Source organism: Drosophila eugracilis, unplaced genomic scaffold (assembly GCF_018153835.1).
Source record: "Drosophila eugracilis isolate 14026-0451.02 unplaced genomic scaffold, ASM1815383v1 contig_1765, whole genome shotgun sequence".
Lineage (NCBI taxonomy): Eukaryota > Metazoa > Arthropoda > Insecta > Diptera > Drosophilidae > Drosophila > Drosophila eugracilis.
The window spans coordinates 1,866,938-1,880,796 of record NW_024572605.1 but is presented as its reverse complement, the minus strand read 5'-3'; the positions used below and the strand labels follow the sequence as shown (position 1 = coordinate 1,880,796).

Genomic DNA, 13,859 nt, shown 5'->3' with positions numbered 1-13,859 from the left:
GGAACGCTGGACGCTGCACTGATGATGCAAGATTTTTGGGAATATACTATACTGCTGAACAAATACTTTGTTTCGGCGACCTATTAGCACTTGGCTGGCACATGTCCTAACAGCTCGGTGAGAATTTGGTAACATCTCAGCATGACGGACAGGTTCTGTTTCTGTGGTCTGTTCTGAGATTCACTTTAAAGAGAAAAAAATAAACAGAATTTTTGTTGTATTTTAGAATAAATCTTCTTTAGAATGCCTCAAATTCAATCTGTTTAAGACTTGACTTCTTTTGTATCAAACACGTTGAAACATTTCTGTTCAAAGTGCATAAATTAGAAAGCTGATTTCCAAAAAGTGCAAGTAATGCCAGATTTATATATTTATTTATTATTTAAGAGAATTATAATTAAATTAACACTTAGTATTGCGCAAATAGAAACAGAAACTTATGCTCACATGCATGTAAGTGAACCGAAATGATTATGAAATTCTTCGACTAATCAATACCAATACTTATATAACATAAACTAAAGTTCAAAGGCATGAACAATCGATTAACCCCCAGAGATAATAAAATATATACTAATCTCAGTTTTTCCATGCCCAACAGAGAATTACAGAAGCAAACAATAGTACTACAACCACACACAGTTTACTCATAGGCCCCCATTAAAGTGCATCCGATTTGGCGAATATTGGCAAAACCGGTTTCTGTATTGCCCCATCCCTTCCTCTGCCACTTTTTGTTGGCCTTAAAGTGGTTTGCAATTGACTGAATTTGGCCATAAATTCGGTTTTGGTTTTATTTTCATTCACGCTTCAACGGAGCTGCAGGCAAATTGCTGTTGCCAAATGCAGCCAGACAAATTAATAGGTATCGAATGCTGGTGTTGTCTTCTTTTTTCCGTTTCTAAAGTTTCCATTATAGATGTATTTCTCCTCTGGGGTTTCTCCAGTTCGCCTCGTTGATTTTGGACTCTTCCACCCATCCATTCCCATTCCCATTACCAATCCAACTCTCTTCTTTTGTCCCAGCGATTTATTCATTAGGTATTCAAATGACAAACAGAGCCGCCTGCGTTAATGTGCCCCTGCCTCTGCCTCTTGGTCCCAATTCTGGCCAAATCCGCAGCGCACGTGCTGGATAATTTAGAATGCGATGGCCGAAATCAAATGCCAACGGAAAGGGTCCAAAAAGAAAATATAATTAAATTGAATTCATTGGCGATTGGGTTTGCTCTGGTCCCTTACATCACGCATGATTACCTTGCGAAATTGCGGACAGATGGTTGGGCATTTTCTCGTTGAAAAACTCACTTGATGTTCTTTTCCATCAGCCGTTTTTTGTCCACTTTAATTACGCTGGTTAACTTTTTTTTGCTAAATGGAAATCTCATTAAAATATAAATCAATTAATTTAGCTTCTCGGTAAAGAAGTGCACTGTTTGACTCCCAGGAAGTGGCCATTACTCTCTGTTGATAACCGTATCAATGAGGAAGCGAATTTTTTGTCAATGCGCTGATACGCGTTTATTGACTCGTCAAACGGGTGATAATATTTACGCAAATCCCCGAAATGTAAAAAATACATTTTTAATTAGTTCCATTGAACAGCCAGTGCTTGCAGCTATGAAATAACTCATATTGCCACCGACATAAATACAAACTCATATCAAGAGATTAAACATATTGTTGTCTACCCTAAGAGTATGCAACGTTTTTTCACTACAATAAGCCAAACAAGAACTGGGCAATGTAAATATTTTATTGTGCGCTTTTGGGCTGCACAAATATACAAAATTCATGTTAAGTTTGTAAACAATTTACTGTTGTCTCATATAAAAAACCATCTCATGTACACATACAGTGACATCTGAAGGGGCGAAGGGTAAGCCATTAAAGGTGGATAAGGCCTAGTATTTGTCCAATTTATTTCGCTGAGCAACAGCAATTATAAAAAATGCAAATGTTAAACATATTTGCAATGAAGTCTGTCAGTTTTCATTGTTTGTTCGATTCCAATCGATAAAAAATGGGAAATTAATATTGAGCTTTATACTGAAAAAAAGGTTGATAGCTCTATCAGCAGCTAAACTGTTCGAATAAATATTAACTAATGGATTTCATGTTGTTCCATTTCAACCTTTTCTTTTAGCTGTTATGTAAGCTATTATTGGCCACTTTTCATTTAATTTCTGAACTATTTGTGGTAGCTCTGTATATGAGAAAATCATTTCTTGATTGGTTTCTGTTTAATAAATGCCAAAACTCAAACTCAAAGCCACAAGTAAGTATAATTTTTTATAGGAATTACATTTATTCTAAAATCTTAGTTTCTTTTGGGGTCTTCTTTTAGATGGACATAAATATCCTTAAACTAGGCTTACAGCAAGGTCACATATATCACAAAGGTCAAAATGCACACGAAGAACACACTCTCAACATACACTGACAGAAATTACAACATTCACGCTCAACTACTGACTAAAAGGGGGCCCGAATTACGCCATCTCCTCGCGCATCTGTTGGCCACTGGGATGGACATTTATAGTCGGACTTGATCTGCCGGATGGCAGGGCCGTTCCCGCTGCCACGGATTTTTGCGAGAGCTCCGTCGGGGCCTGGCGATATCCTCCGGTCAGTCGACCCACTAAATTGTTGACAGCGCGTAGCGTCGAAATCGGAATCTGCGGATGAATCGGATGAACGATTGTAAAACATGGCCCTCACTGCTGCCACTGGCCAAATGGCGTGAACCCACCTCGAATATGCTATCTATCAGGGGTCGCAGGCTGAACATAGGGTAGGTGCTCTCAGCCGTATGGGCAGGTTGGCTATCGCCGAGGGACAGAATGGCCGCATTGCTCCCGGGTACCGCTGTTCCAGCTCCAGATGCTCCATTTCCCGTACTCACTCCCGCTGCCCAGCTGCTCAGCAGCATGGCCGCATTCTGCTGCAGGCTGCTCATGGTTCCCGCGGAGGCAGAAGATGCTGATGAGGAGGAGGAAGGGGAGGGATGCTGCTGGTACTGGCCGTAGTCCTGGCCGGGGTACAGCACCATGTTCTGGACGGGCATCGGCTGCAGCAGAGTCTGAAAAGGTCACCAAAATGTTAATTACTTGTAAAAAAAAAAAAGGTCAGTGAGTAATCAAGAATGAGCTAAATACTATCAGTTTTATGTGCACTTAAAGAAACTTGCTGAGATTTGAATAAAAATATTTATGGAAGCTTAGTTTATGTAAACTAATGGAAAATTGTTGTCAGATTTAAATTTATAAAATATTTATTAAGCAATGAAAAATACTTTAGCATCTTTGACATGAAAAACTACTCATTTGTCATAGATTTCTCTGCATGCCAGTGAGCAAACATTTTAATGACCCCCGGAGCAGGTTTACTATAGATACTCACATCGTTCAGCAGCACCAGCTCGTGACGCTGGCCGCGCGCGTATCCGGAGACGCGGGTGAACTCGGTGACCAGGTGGGACATGACCACCAGGAGGACAAACCAGACGAATCGGTCCATGGCGGTGATGATTATCTGAAAGAGAAAATGGAAAAATGTTAAAGAAGATGCGGCCACTGAAGATGTTATCCTACATCATTGTTGAAACTCATGACGCCGACACATTGATCTTGGGAGTCCGCACTTGAACGGCACTTGTTTGGTGTGCGGCGGTCCAAAACGTTGTGACTGCAAAGTCAAGTTGCACAAATGCAGCTCCGAGATATTCGTTCTGGCCAGCAGCCATGGCTGAAACGTAGGCCAAACAATCGAGTATCAAGTTTGGAAACTTGGAAGCTGAGATCCGAGACAGAATCTGCTGCCTGTTGCTCTCTGTTTGGCCGGCTGGCTGGCTGGCTGGAGGTTCTGAAATGTGGATTAGACCAAGGCCAGTCAACCAGTTTTCAGCTGGATGCATCGAGTTTTTCCACTTGGCAGTGAGTGAATTTTCCCGCCCCAAGTATTTCGAAAGCAGTCCGTCCAAGGCGAAAGGTTCACAACATCCAACGGACTGTGAGCCCGCATTTAGTTACGAAAATATATCCAAATTTATCCATCAATGGCTGTCTGGCTCTGAGTTTGCTGCGCCGTCTGGCTTCGCAATCAAAAATGGAAGCATAAAAAGCAAGTGCAGAGCAGGTCAGGCCAAGTCCACCGGGCCATGACACTCCATGACTTTGGCCAGTGGCGGAGGGGCGGGGCAGCAGTTAACCCTGCAATTGCTGTTGTCTAATTGTTACTCGAAAAGCATTTAAGCGAACATTTTAAAGCGCCGCTTGTCGCCGGGGATTCTGCGGCAGCCCTGACACAAATGCAGCCGCACGCTGCCACATGCTTAATTAAACAAATAATTAAATAAATCTCGGCCCTGACCCTAGTTGGCCAAAAAGATTCTGTTGTCTTTGAGCTTGAAAAACAAAACTTTAAAAATCGCTGCCAACAAGATATTAACAAGGGTTTCGTTGTTCGCTGGACTTGAAAAATATAAATGCAGTTTCTGTTTTGGCAAAATAAAATATTCCTTTGGCATAATCATGTTTATATCAAATGGTATTTGTTCCAAGTCTACTCTTTAAGTGCTTACAAATTTATTCTAAGGGATTTTCCACAACTATTTAGGGCGAGTGTGGGGAAAATTTATTGAAAATTGCAAAGATATTCCATACAATTATCACATTTTTGTGACCATTTACAATGCAAATATACGTAGCAGTTGGACAAACTGAAGAGCTTTGGCCATTGTAGCCAAAGTTCAATTAAAAGAACATAAGAACTATTTCCAAATATAAATTACAGGGCCAGGACTTGTGCTGAGTACTTTTTGTGATTTATAGGAAAGGCCACCAATCAAACAATACACCCTCTCAGTAAGTGAATTGTGCGTGAAAATGTGAGACTCCATTTGCATGACAAAAACCGAACGAATGCTGCAAAGTACAAGGGAGCCAAGACGAGAGGGCCGGCAGAGGAAGCTGGCCGAAGCTAGACCTGAATATGGGATTTTATTCTGGCCAATGCATTTGCATTTCGCAATGCAAATTGAATCTGTTTGCAGCTGGACAAGTTGAATTACGTTCAGCCGGACGGCCGTTTGTGTGCAGCTCTGCAGACTTGGCCAAAAAAAAAACATTTGCGGGCCAAGCTGTTTCCGTTTGCATACGAGGCGTATGCGTGACACTGCTTCTCGACATATCACGCATACGCCTCGATGTCTGATAATTGTTGCCATCGATAGTATGGGCAAACACATATCTATGGGCCACCGACAATCTGTGTTGACTTGGGCGCGCAAAGATCTTTTTGTTATTCTTGCTCAAAATTTACGGGCAAATATTGGGCGAGCAAACAAAAGTCTAAACGCGCGCGGCAAGCAAACAGAGGCGCCCATTTTGTGGGGGCATGGCCAAATGGCAGGACCCACATATATGTTTTCTTCCGAAAAGAAGATTGAATTTAGGAAAATAAGCAGAGTGTACGAGTACTTCTGGCGGCAGCCCACGAACTTCTTGTTTGTCCGCAGCCAATAAACGTTAATTACTTTGCCAACAAACTGGGCTGCAAGCCCACGATTGGGGGCGTGGCGGGCAATTGGCGTCTTCTTGCGTCGCTCAAGCTTAATTATAGTTTCGGTTGCATATTAGTGGGCGAGGGCATTACACAATCTCATTTAACTTTGCTAATGAGGTAACCGCAGCAGTTCGCTCACCTGCCCCAGGTTAATTCTATTTAAAGCGTAATGAAATTTGAAGCGTTTCTCGATTGGCCACCAAACGTTGGAACGTAAGGAACTTTAAGGTTTTCCATCTGCTTCAATTAATATGATAAGCAATTTGCATTTTATTGCTATTTTCAAATGGAAACACTTATTAAAACAAAAAGTCTGCCCTTGAGTAATTGGTTGGTTCTGAGCACTTTAAGGCTTTCAAGTCTGTTTTCCACTCCACTGCCGATGACCGGTTTTTTCGTTTTGTTCTTCTTCATCTTTTTATTTGATTTCCTGAAATTTCACTCATAATTAGCCACATTATTATTATTATTTCTTTATAATTTGCATTTGATTTTGTTTCTGCCTCTGTTATCGTCGTTTCTTCTTTTCTTGTTGTGTTTTAGTCCGCGGGGCAGCTCGAAAATCTGGATATTTTTTGTTTGCGTTTTACTGTTGCTTTCTTTAAGCTTTGGCCCGCCAGCTGTTTGCCAGCGAAAATGAATACTAATTTATTCTAATCATTTCAAATCCAATATTGCCCTTGAGTTCTCAGCTCTGGGTTCTGTAAGCCTTTATCGGACAGCAGAGGCAAAAGCAAAAGTGCTGGCAACGAATTTTCCCCCAGAAGCATTTCGCACGCTAATTGTTTTCATTGATTATTAATTTGGATATTTCGCCCTGAACGGAAACTCTGACCTGGCGTAAATGGGGCTTTTGTTTTGCCATTACGAGCCAGTCAGCCTGGCATTCATATTTGTTTTCCCGACTTTTTGCCCCGGTTCTCGTTTCTGGCTCTTAGGCTTTCGGGCTTTCGGGCTTGCTGGCTTTTTGGCTTTCCTGAAGAGCGGTCTCGAGTGTCCGAGCAACAGTTTCGTTCGTTTGGGAACGCTTTTAATGAGGCAGCACTAATTAGCAGCCAGTTTCGGAGTGCCACTCGTCAGCATCAGAATCAGACTGAGAATCACAAGTAGAATCAGAAGTAGATTCATAATCAGAATTAAAAGTGCCCGCGGCCAACTCCACAAATTATTTCGTGCCGGCGCATTCCGTTTGTGCTTTTGTTTTTTGGCTTATTTTTGGCAAAGCAGGAACTCACCTCGTTTGTGATGTAGAGGCTGCGCTGCGTTGTTGTGGTTGTTGTTCTTGTCGTCATTTTGGCAGTGATTTCAAATCGGTTTTCCTTTATTTGGCAGAACTAATCAACCGGTCGAACTGTTCTTTGCGAGTGCAGCTGCGCGACTGGGGAAAACGCGCAGCGCATGCGCCGCTTTTATAGCCTCTGTTCTTCCGTTACAAGAAGAGAGCAACAGCAGTGGATCATGCAGTTCATCTTTTGCTCTCTTTGTGTTGCAATGTAAAAGATTGCATTTGAGCGAGAGGGAGAAGGAGTGAGTGTAAGTACATGCGAATGTGACAGAGAAACGCTGTGGCTAGAGAGGGAGAGAAGGAGAGAGCAAAAACAAGTATCCGCTTTTCTTCCTCTCTCTGCTTTCTCACTGTAATTAGGCCAGCCGCTGTTAATGTAACAGAGAAAGAGAGGTTGCGGTTATCTACAATAACAAAGAAAATTGCAATCTGAAAGTTAGAGATGCAAAAAAGAAAAGAGAGTATGAGCGAACGAACTACTTTCTTTAATCTTTTTCTGCACAATGGTATAAATAAGACATTAAAACATTACCTCATTGAGGTTATAGTAAATTAAAATTAAATAGGATTTATAGTAAGAGAACGCTGTACAGCTATTTTTGCAATCTAAAGTTTGGCGAACTGGAGAAAGAGAGCGAAAGAGAGCTGAAAGTTTCTTCCGTTCTGCACGATTGTTTAGCTTTCTCAGCATCTGCCGTCGTTGACTGTAAACGGGTTTGAGGAAAAGTGGACCGCCTACTTTCAGTGTAATTGTCGGCCTGACCCACATACTCGCCGAGCTCTTTGCACCCACGGCTAGAGCGCCATGCTGTCTCGCTTGCTCCCAATGCCAATCCGTAGGTGACTGCAGTTCAGTGAACCCTCTCAGCGGATCAGCTCGGGGATCTGTGAAGTCAGTGGATCAGTGAAGCCACAGTTTTACAGAGAGTGGCTCACCTCATCTGTCTGACCGAGTTTCGATCCCAGACCTGGTTTCGTTGTTCTACGGTTTCGGCTATTAAAGTTATATGGCTTTGAGGAGATGATAAGCTGCCTGCACAATGAAACTGCGCCTGGAATCGACCGGAACCGCCTTGAACTCGGATCCCCACCACCAGAAACAGAGATAAAGATTATACAGAATATAAGCCGTATGTAAAACTGACAGAAAGGAACAAGAAAAGCTATTAAAAATTGGAATTAATGAAAACTAATTTGAGTGTTCTTAAAATAAACAAAGTATTAAGTTGAAGGAACAGGAAAGATCATTAAAATTAATGAAAACTAATTTTGCTGTTCTTGGAATAACCAAAATATTTTGTTAATCTCAGCAAGTCCTATATTTAATACTCTTTCCAGTTATTGAATAATTTTCAAAGAATTTAAATTCACGAAAACAAATCCGGCTAAAAGTAGAATCAAACTTAAATCAAGTTCAGTGAATTCCGAGACATTTTATTTATATCTTTATGGTCAATTTGCATATATCTTCATATGGTTTCTGGCCTCTGGTTAATTGTCGGTTAAAGTTTTGGCTCATCAATAATATTATCTCAGAAAAATCAATCATTAAATGGCTAGACTAACAAGGAAACATACTAACAAGCATATTTATCTCTATTTAGCTAAATATTAAGATATTACTGTCTGTAATTCCTTGGATTAAACCTGTTTTGATATACGACATGATCTACCTCAATACAAATTGATTTGTCGCTAGACAAATCACTTGCCACAATATGATGAATTCAATTGGCCAATTAATATCCGCTAAAAGGGCAGGATAACCTTTGCTCTGTGGAATGACTGTGTATCGGTCATCCGAATAATTGTTTACTTTGTCTACTTATGAATTAATTACTAATCTGCCGCACAGCAGGTCACGTGTAGCCCTCACTTTCCACCTTGTTAAGCTCATTTCCCATTCCGTAAGCCATTTTGTACTGCCCCCTTTGTAGACTTAACCTTCCCACCTCCTCGAGAAACTGAATTAAACCGTTGCACTGGAGAAAACTCCATGTTTTAGGATAATATTTACCTTGAAAATCAAAAAGTATCTTAAGTTCAGGAAAATAGTTTTTAAAATAAATATAATACAAATATTTTAAAGTTCCTTTTAAAAACTATTAAAGATAGTTTATTGTTATTGCTGTGTAGAATAACGTAATGATGATGCATTCAACCTGGGCATGAATCACGTTGAACCGGCTACGCCCTTAGGAACACCTCACCTCGTCCTCCTTGTACAGTTTGCCCTGGCTAAATATAAACATTTAAGGTGGGGCCAATGAAGGGAGCAACTGTGCGATTTTCGCCATAGCCGATAAGCAGATACGGCTATTTGCATTTGCCTTTTTTTGTTCGCTCGCCAATCAATATTTGTTTGGCAATTTTACAAATTGCAAACAAACATATAAAGCCGGGCCGAAATGCAAGCCAAAGGCAACTATTGACCCTAAACTTGAACTAGAAAACCAAATAACCGGGCGGGCCGCATAGCGTTAAATTGTTAAATTGAATTGTATGTTCAGCCGGCTGTTTACCCCCACTCATAATACATTGTGCTTGTTGTACCACTTTGTTGTTGTCCGCTGACAATGCATAAAATTTGAATGGCCAAACAACGATCTCCGGCAACAACAAACAATGGCAACAATGCCGAACAGCATCAAATTTGCCGTTCAACGATTTTTGCACCTATTTTTTATGGCTGGTCACACTCATGTGTCCAAAATTGAAGATGGTAATGGCAATGGGTGTAAAACTGAAGAGGAAATCAGTGGCGTAGGTTAAGTTTTGTCAAGAGGGGTTTTATGATAATCATGTTTTAATATTAATGACTAAGAAATGCAAAACATATAACTTAAAATTTGAGTGAAATGTATGTTTTGGATTTTGAGCAACCCCCTCTTGTAAGCCTCTGCATGACATTGCTCAGGGTCATGGAGTAACAAAGCTAATCAGCATAGCGAAAGACCAAGTGAAAGGGACAAGGAGGGTGAGAGCGAGCGAGAGGGCCTTGACTTTGCTTGGGGTTACCGACACACACACATGCCCATAAAAGAACACTACCCATTTTGTAAGCTTGATTGCCAGATCTTGCTTTAATTTCATTACGCTGCTTTTGTTTTTGTTTTTGCTTTTTCTCGCTTTTCTGTATTTGTTTGTTCGAATCGCGACTTTTGCTTTTTGGCGTCGAGTTTTGACTTTGTTTTTGTACGTGACCTTTTGGCGGAAAAAATCGGTTGATATTTTTAGCATTTCAACTTGTTCTTCTTCTTTTGCCATTCCCCTTCCCGTTCCGTACGTCCCCTTCACTAAAAAGAACTCTAAAAAACGAAAACACGTGCAGATAAACGTTCCTAGAGATATAACAATAACTACATATTTTCGCTTTCCAGCTTTTCAGCTTTTCAGCTTGGAGTGTTTGCTTGGCGGCTCGCCGTTTGTTGTTTGATGGCTGTGTTGTTGTTTAACTTCGCACATGTATTATTTGCCATGCTAACCTTTTCTTCTTCTTCTTGTCTTGGCGGATTTGATTTAATTACCGGGCCAAGTTTGTTATTGTTTCGAGTGGAGCGGTGGTTGGCTAACCCGTAATTGGGATAATACGCCAAGTGCTCTGGGAGAAATGAACGAGGTTCGCGGACGGAGTTAAACTACAATTAAAGTGGGTGGAGCCCAGGGGGAGGCTATCGTTAATCATGCTGCTAATTAATGCCACAAGCACCACCCACTCTACCTACGTATCGCAATATATCGTATAAAGCCGCAGGAGTATCGCACACACTCGATGCCAATAAAATCAATTCAATTAATTCGTTTCATTTCAATTGTCTGCCAAGTGTGGGTATTGTTTGTTTATTTAATTTACTCCTTAGAACGAAATTAATTTCATTTAACCGAGTAATAAAAAGTAATTCATTTATCATGTTAACGCGAATAGACTTTATAAATATATACAAAATCTTAATTACTCCAAAAGTTATATGATTTCAGTGCAAGCCCTTTTCTAAACGCGTTTACTCTTTTAAATTCAATAAATTTAAAAAAAAAGCGTTAATTGAGTGACAGCAATGCTAATTAGTTTATTAATTTAAGTGCAGCGTGCTAATCTGATTAAGTGTTCACGCGTTCACCCGTTTGTTTATATAAAAGTTAATTTGGAATCCCATATTGTTGGCCGTTAATTTTATTCATATTTCTGGAACATAAAATATAAAGAGATAAAATAATATTGCAATTAATTTAAATTGACTTTTAATTGTATGCTAATTACTGATGCTTGGTTTGTATAGCTAAACAGTAAGAAAACCTCTTCCATTTTTCAATAAAAATAGTTAAAGCGAACTCATAATTTTAAACCAACCTTTTGAAGTTCCTGCATAAAATTCTTGAAATTAGTTTGACGGATGAAGCACTGTCAATGCTAATAGCCCTGTTGCTCATTTTAAGTTTTTTCCTTCTAATTACCCTCGCTTGTGCAGCAATCTCTTACTTCGTCTCTTTTTGTGGCTTATTTTCTGGTAAGCTTTTGCCACCCGCTAAGAACCAGGGTCATTTGTCTGACTTAAAGACTGAATTAGACAATTGCTCACACAGTTTTTTGAATACCCATTAATTATAGAACTTTATCTCAGAGAATGAGATATGGGGTTCCCAGTGTTCCGCCCAGAACAGCATGTGGCCTGATGTCGCAGTCTACGTGACACGGATCACGGCCAAGAATGATAAAACTTATCTCGACCCATTCAGAACCAACTTAAAGCTCCATATGAATGCAGCTGGGCATGCGCAGTGACGCAGATCCACTGACGTGTCTCTATATATAGCCTAATATCGTTCAGTTGGCCAAAAATACTAAAGCATTTCCGCTGAATATTAAAAAACGCTGTGACGCTTGGCGCTTTAAATACCCTGAGATACTTTGTAACCGAAACGATCGATGAGAACCCGCATAAATTAGACATTTCAGCGCTTACTTTCGCTTACGTTTCGCTGGAGCCTCTTACGTAACCCGACACGCACATAATTAATTAGAGTCCCAAACACTTTTCAGTGTCCCGACTAGCACAGCCAAACAAAAGCAAAAGTTCTTAACAGCCAAACAAATGCAAATGAGCCAGTGACTGAGTCACTTCCAAGTATGTGGCTTCAGTCTCAGTCTCAGATTCAGATTCAGTCTCAGTTACCGATTCAGATTCAGCCACTTTTGCGAATATTTAGATAAGCTGCTGCTGCCAGCACTCAGAGCCAGCACTCTCGGGCCCTGCTATCTGGCAGAAGCTTAGAACCTGAAAGAAAATCACGCACATGGCTGATTAATCGGATTGCTGAACCCAGAACAGAGCAGAAATAAACCTGAATCAGAGGTCCGACAACTATGTGAATCGCAAGAGATTTCGCCTCACCCTCGGCGGTGATCGCAATCAGGAAAATAAATATGCTCTGTGTCTTGTATCATTACGACTATATATCAAACAGTTTGAGAAGTCGTTAAACATTGGTAAAGGTTTTACTCTGGCAAGTCGAAGATCTAGATACTCTTTGTTTACTATTTTGTAAGAGTTTTCTACTAGATAAATATATCCAATAATAAGAATAGAAAAAGCAAACTGATATAAAGGTAAAAGAAAGAGAAAATCAAGCTTCTAATAAAACTAAAAATTAAGTAAATTTATTTGGAATTCTGAATGTATAAATAAATGGAAAATAGATTAATAAATATTTTATAATTTATCTCGCATTCAGGTTTCTTATTAAAGAACTATTTTCTACAGCTGCCGAATATATTTTGGTAAGGTAAAACACGAACCGTTTTCCAATAATAAATATTTAAAAAGGTTGCAAAACTAGTTAACTTAAAGTTTTATTAGCTTTAAGAACTCGAATCTAACTTTGCCTGCAATTTGTTTTAGGAATTTATTAAGTTTTGCAACTTTGAAATTCGCATAAAAATTTCGCACGTTTTGTATTTTGTGAAACTTTCATCGACAATTACTGAACTTCGCTTACCAAAAGATTGGGTAAGCACAGGCGAAGGGAAAAGTTTCTGGTAATAGAAGTAATATTTTATGGACTCCCAACTATTAAATGAAATTAAAGCAAGAACATAAAGTGATAATAGCAAAACTATGCACTTAAGGTTTACCTTATCCAGCTGACTGCGCCTCTCAATCATTTTGGCCACTTAATTGATAGATACACTGCCAATTTGGGGGGAACTGCAGGCACTTTTCACTCGCGACCACTCACACACTTGAGTTACTATTTGCTTGACTAATTTCCGCCTAATCGCGAAACTTCTCTATTTTTTCGGTACTTTTTTGGCCAATTCTGTTGCGGAATCGAAGTGGAGTTTCGTGGTATTCGGACGGGTAGTCGACAGTAGAACGACAGAACGTTAACCGCTCGGAGGCAACCGTCTCGTGTTGTATGAAATTCGCAACTGAACTGAGCTGAGCACTTAAGAGTCTCTTACCCGCCACTCGAGCCCCAAGTTCCATACCCCAAACACCATACCCCATACCCCTATCCACAGATCATGGATCTCAAGCCCCGAGCTATAATATACAAGCTCGACTCGGACGCTCTGGCCAACTCAAGCCGGCAACGGAGCGTCTCACGTTTTGTTTTCTTTTCGTTTGCGTCGTTTTGTTGTTTTTCGTTTTCGTTTTTGATTTGTATTTTTTCTGCTGTCTGCCTTCTTATTTTTTTTTATGGATTTTGGCCAGAAGAGCGGGCTGAGCTGGGAGCGGGTTGCCAGGCGAGTTTCTCAGCTTTGTTGGCGCCTAACGTGTTTGCTCTGGGCTCTCAGAAGGGTGGAGAGATGGCTTGGCCAAGGGGCTGAAGCTGAGTCAGAGGCAGGGGCAGGGCAGGTGGCCACTGGGTGGCTAAGTAGCCGAGCACGTAGCTCAGCTGTTCTTCGTACGCGCTGCGCGTGCGCAGCTCAATACCTTTCGCAAGTCGTTCGCTCGGTGTAGATACACAGGGAAAAAGATGATGGAGAATCGTTTCGAATATACTGATA

General features: G+C 40.5%; 1 protein-coding gene across 3 annotated transcripts; it reads right to left on the bottom strand.

The window, feature by feature from the left end:
* Positions 1–2,288: 2,288 nt before the first annotated feature.
* LOC108109297 lies at positions 2,289–13,255 on the bottom strand. 3 transcript variants are annotated; one of them, XM_017217792.2, is made up of 4 exons: positions 12,981–13,255; positions 3,403–3,534; positions 2,753–3,082; positions 2,289–2,678 (listed from the first exon to the last, which is right to left on the bottom strand). In XM_017217792.2, the coding sequence occupies exons 1-4, from the start codon at positions 13,008–13,010 to the stop codon at positions 2,493–2,495; spliced, it is 678 nt and encodes a 225-aa protein (XP_017073281.1). In that variant the 5' UTR covers positions 13,011–13,255; the 3' UTR covers positions 2,289–2,492. The 3 variants fall into 3 exon arrangements, with proteins under 3 accessions (XP_017073281.1, XP_017073280.1, XP_017073282.1); XM_017217791.2 differs by lacking the exon at positions 12,981–13,255 and adding an exon at positions 6,801–6,958; XM_017217793.2 differs by lacking the exon at positions 12,981–13,255 and adding an exon at positions 3,594–3,927.
* Between the last annotated feature and the right edge of the window lie 604 nt (positions 13,256–13,859).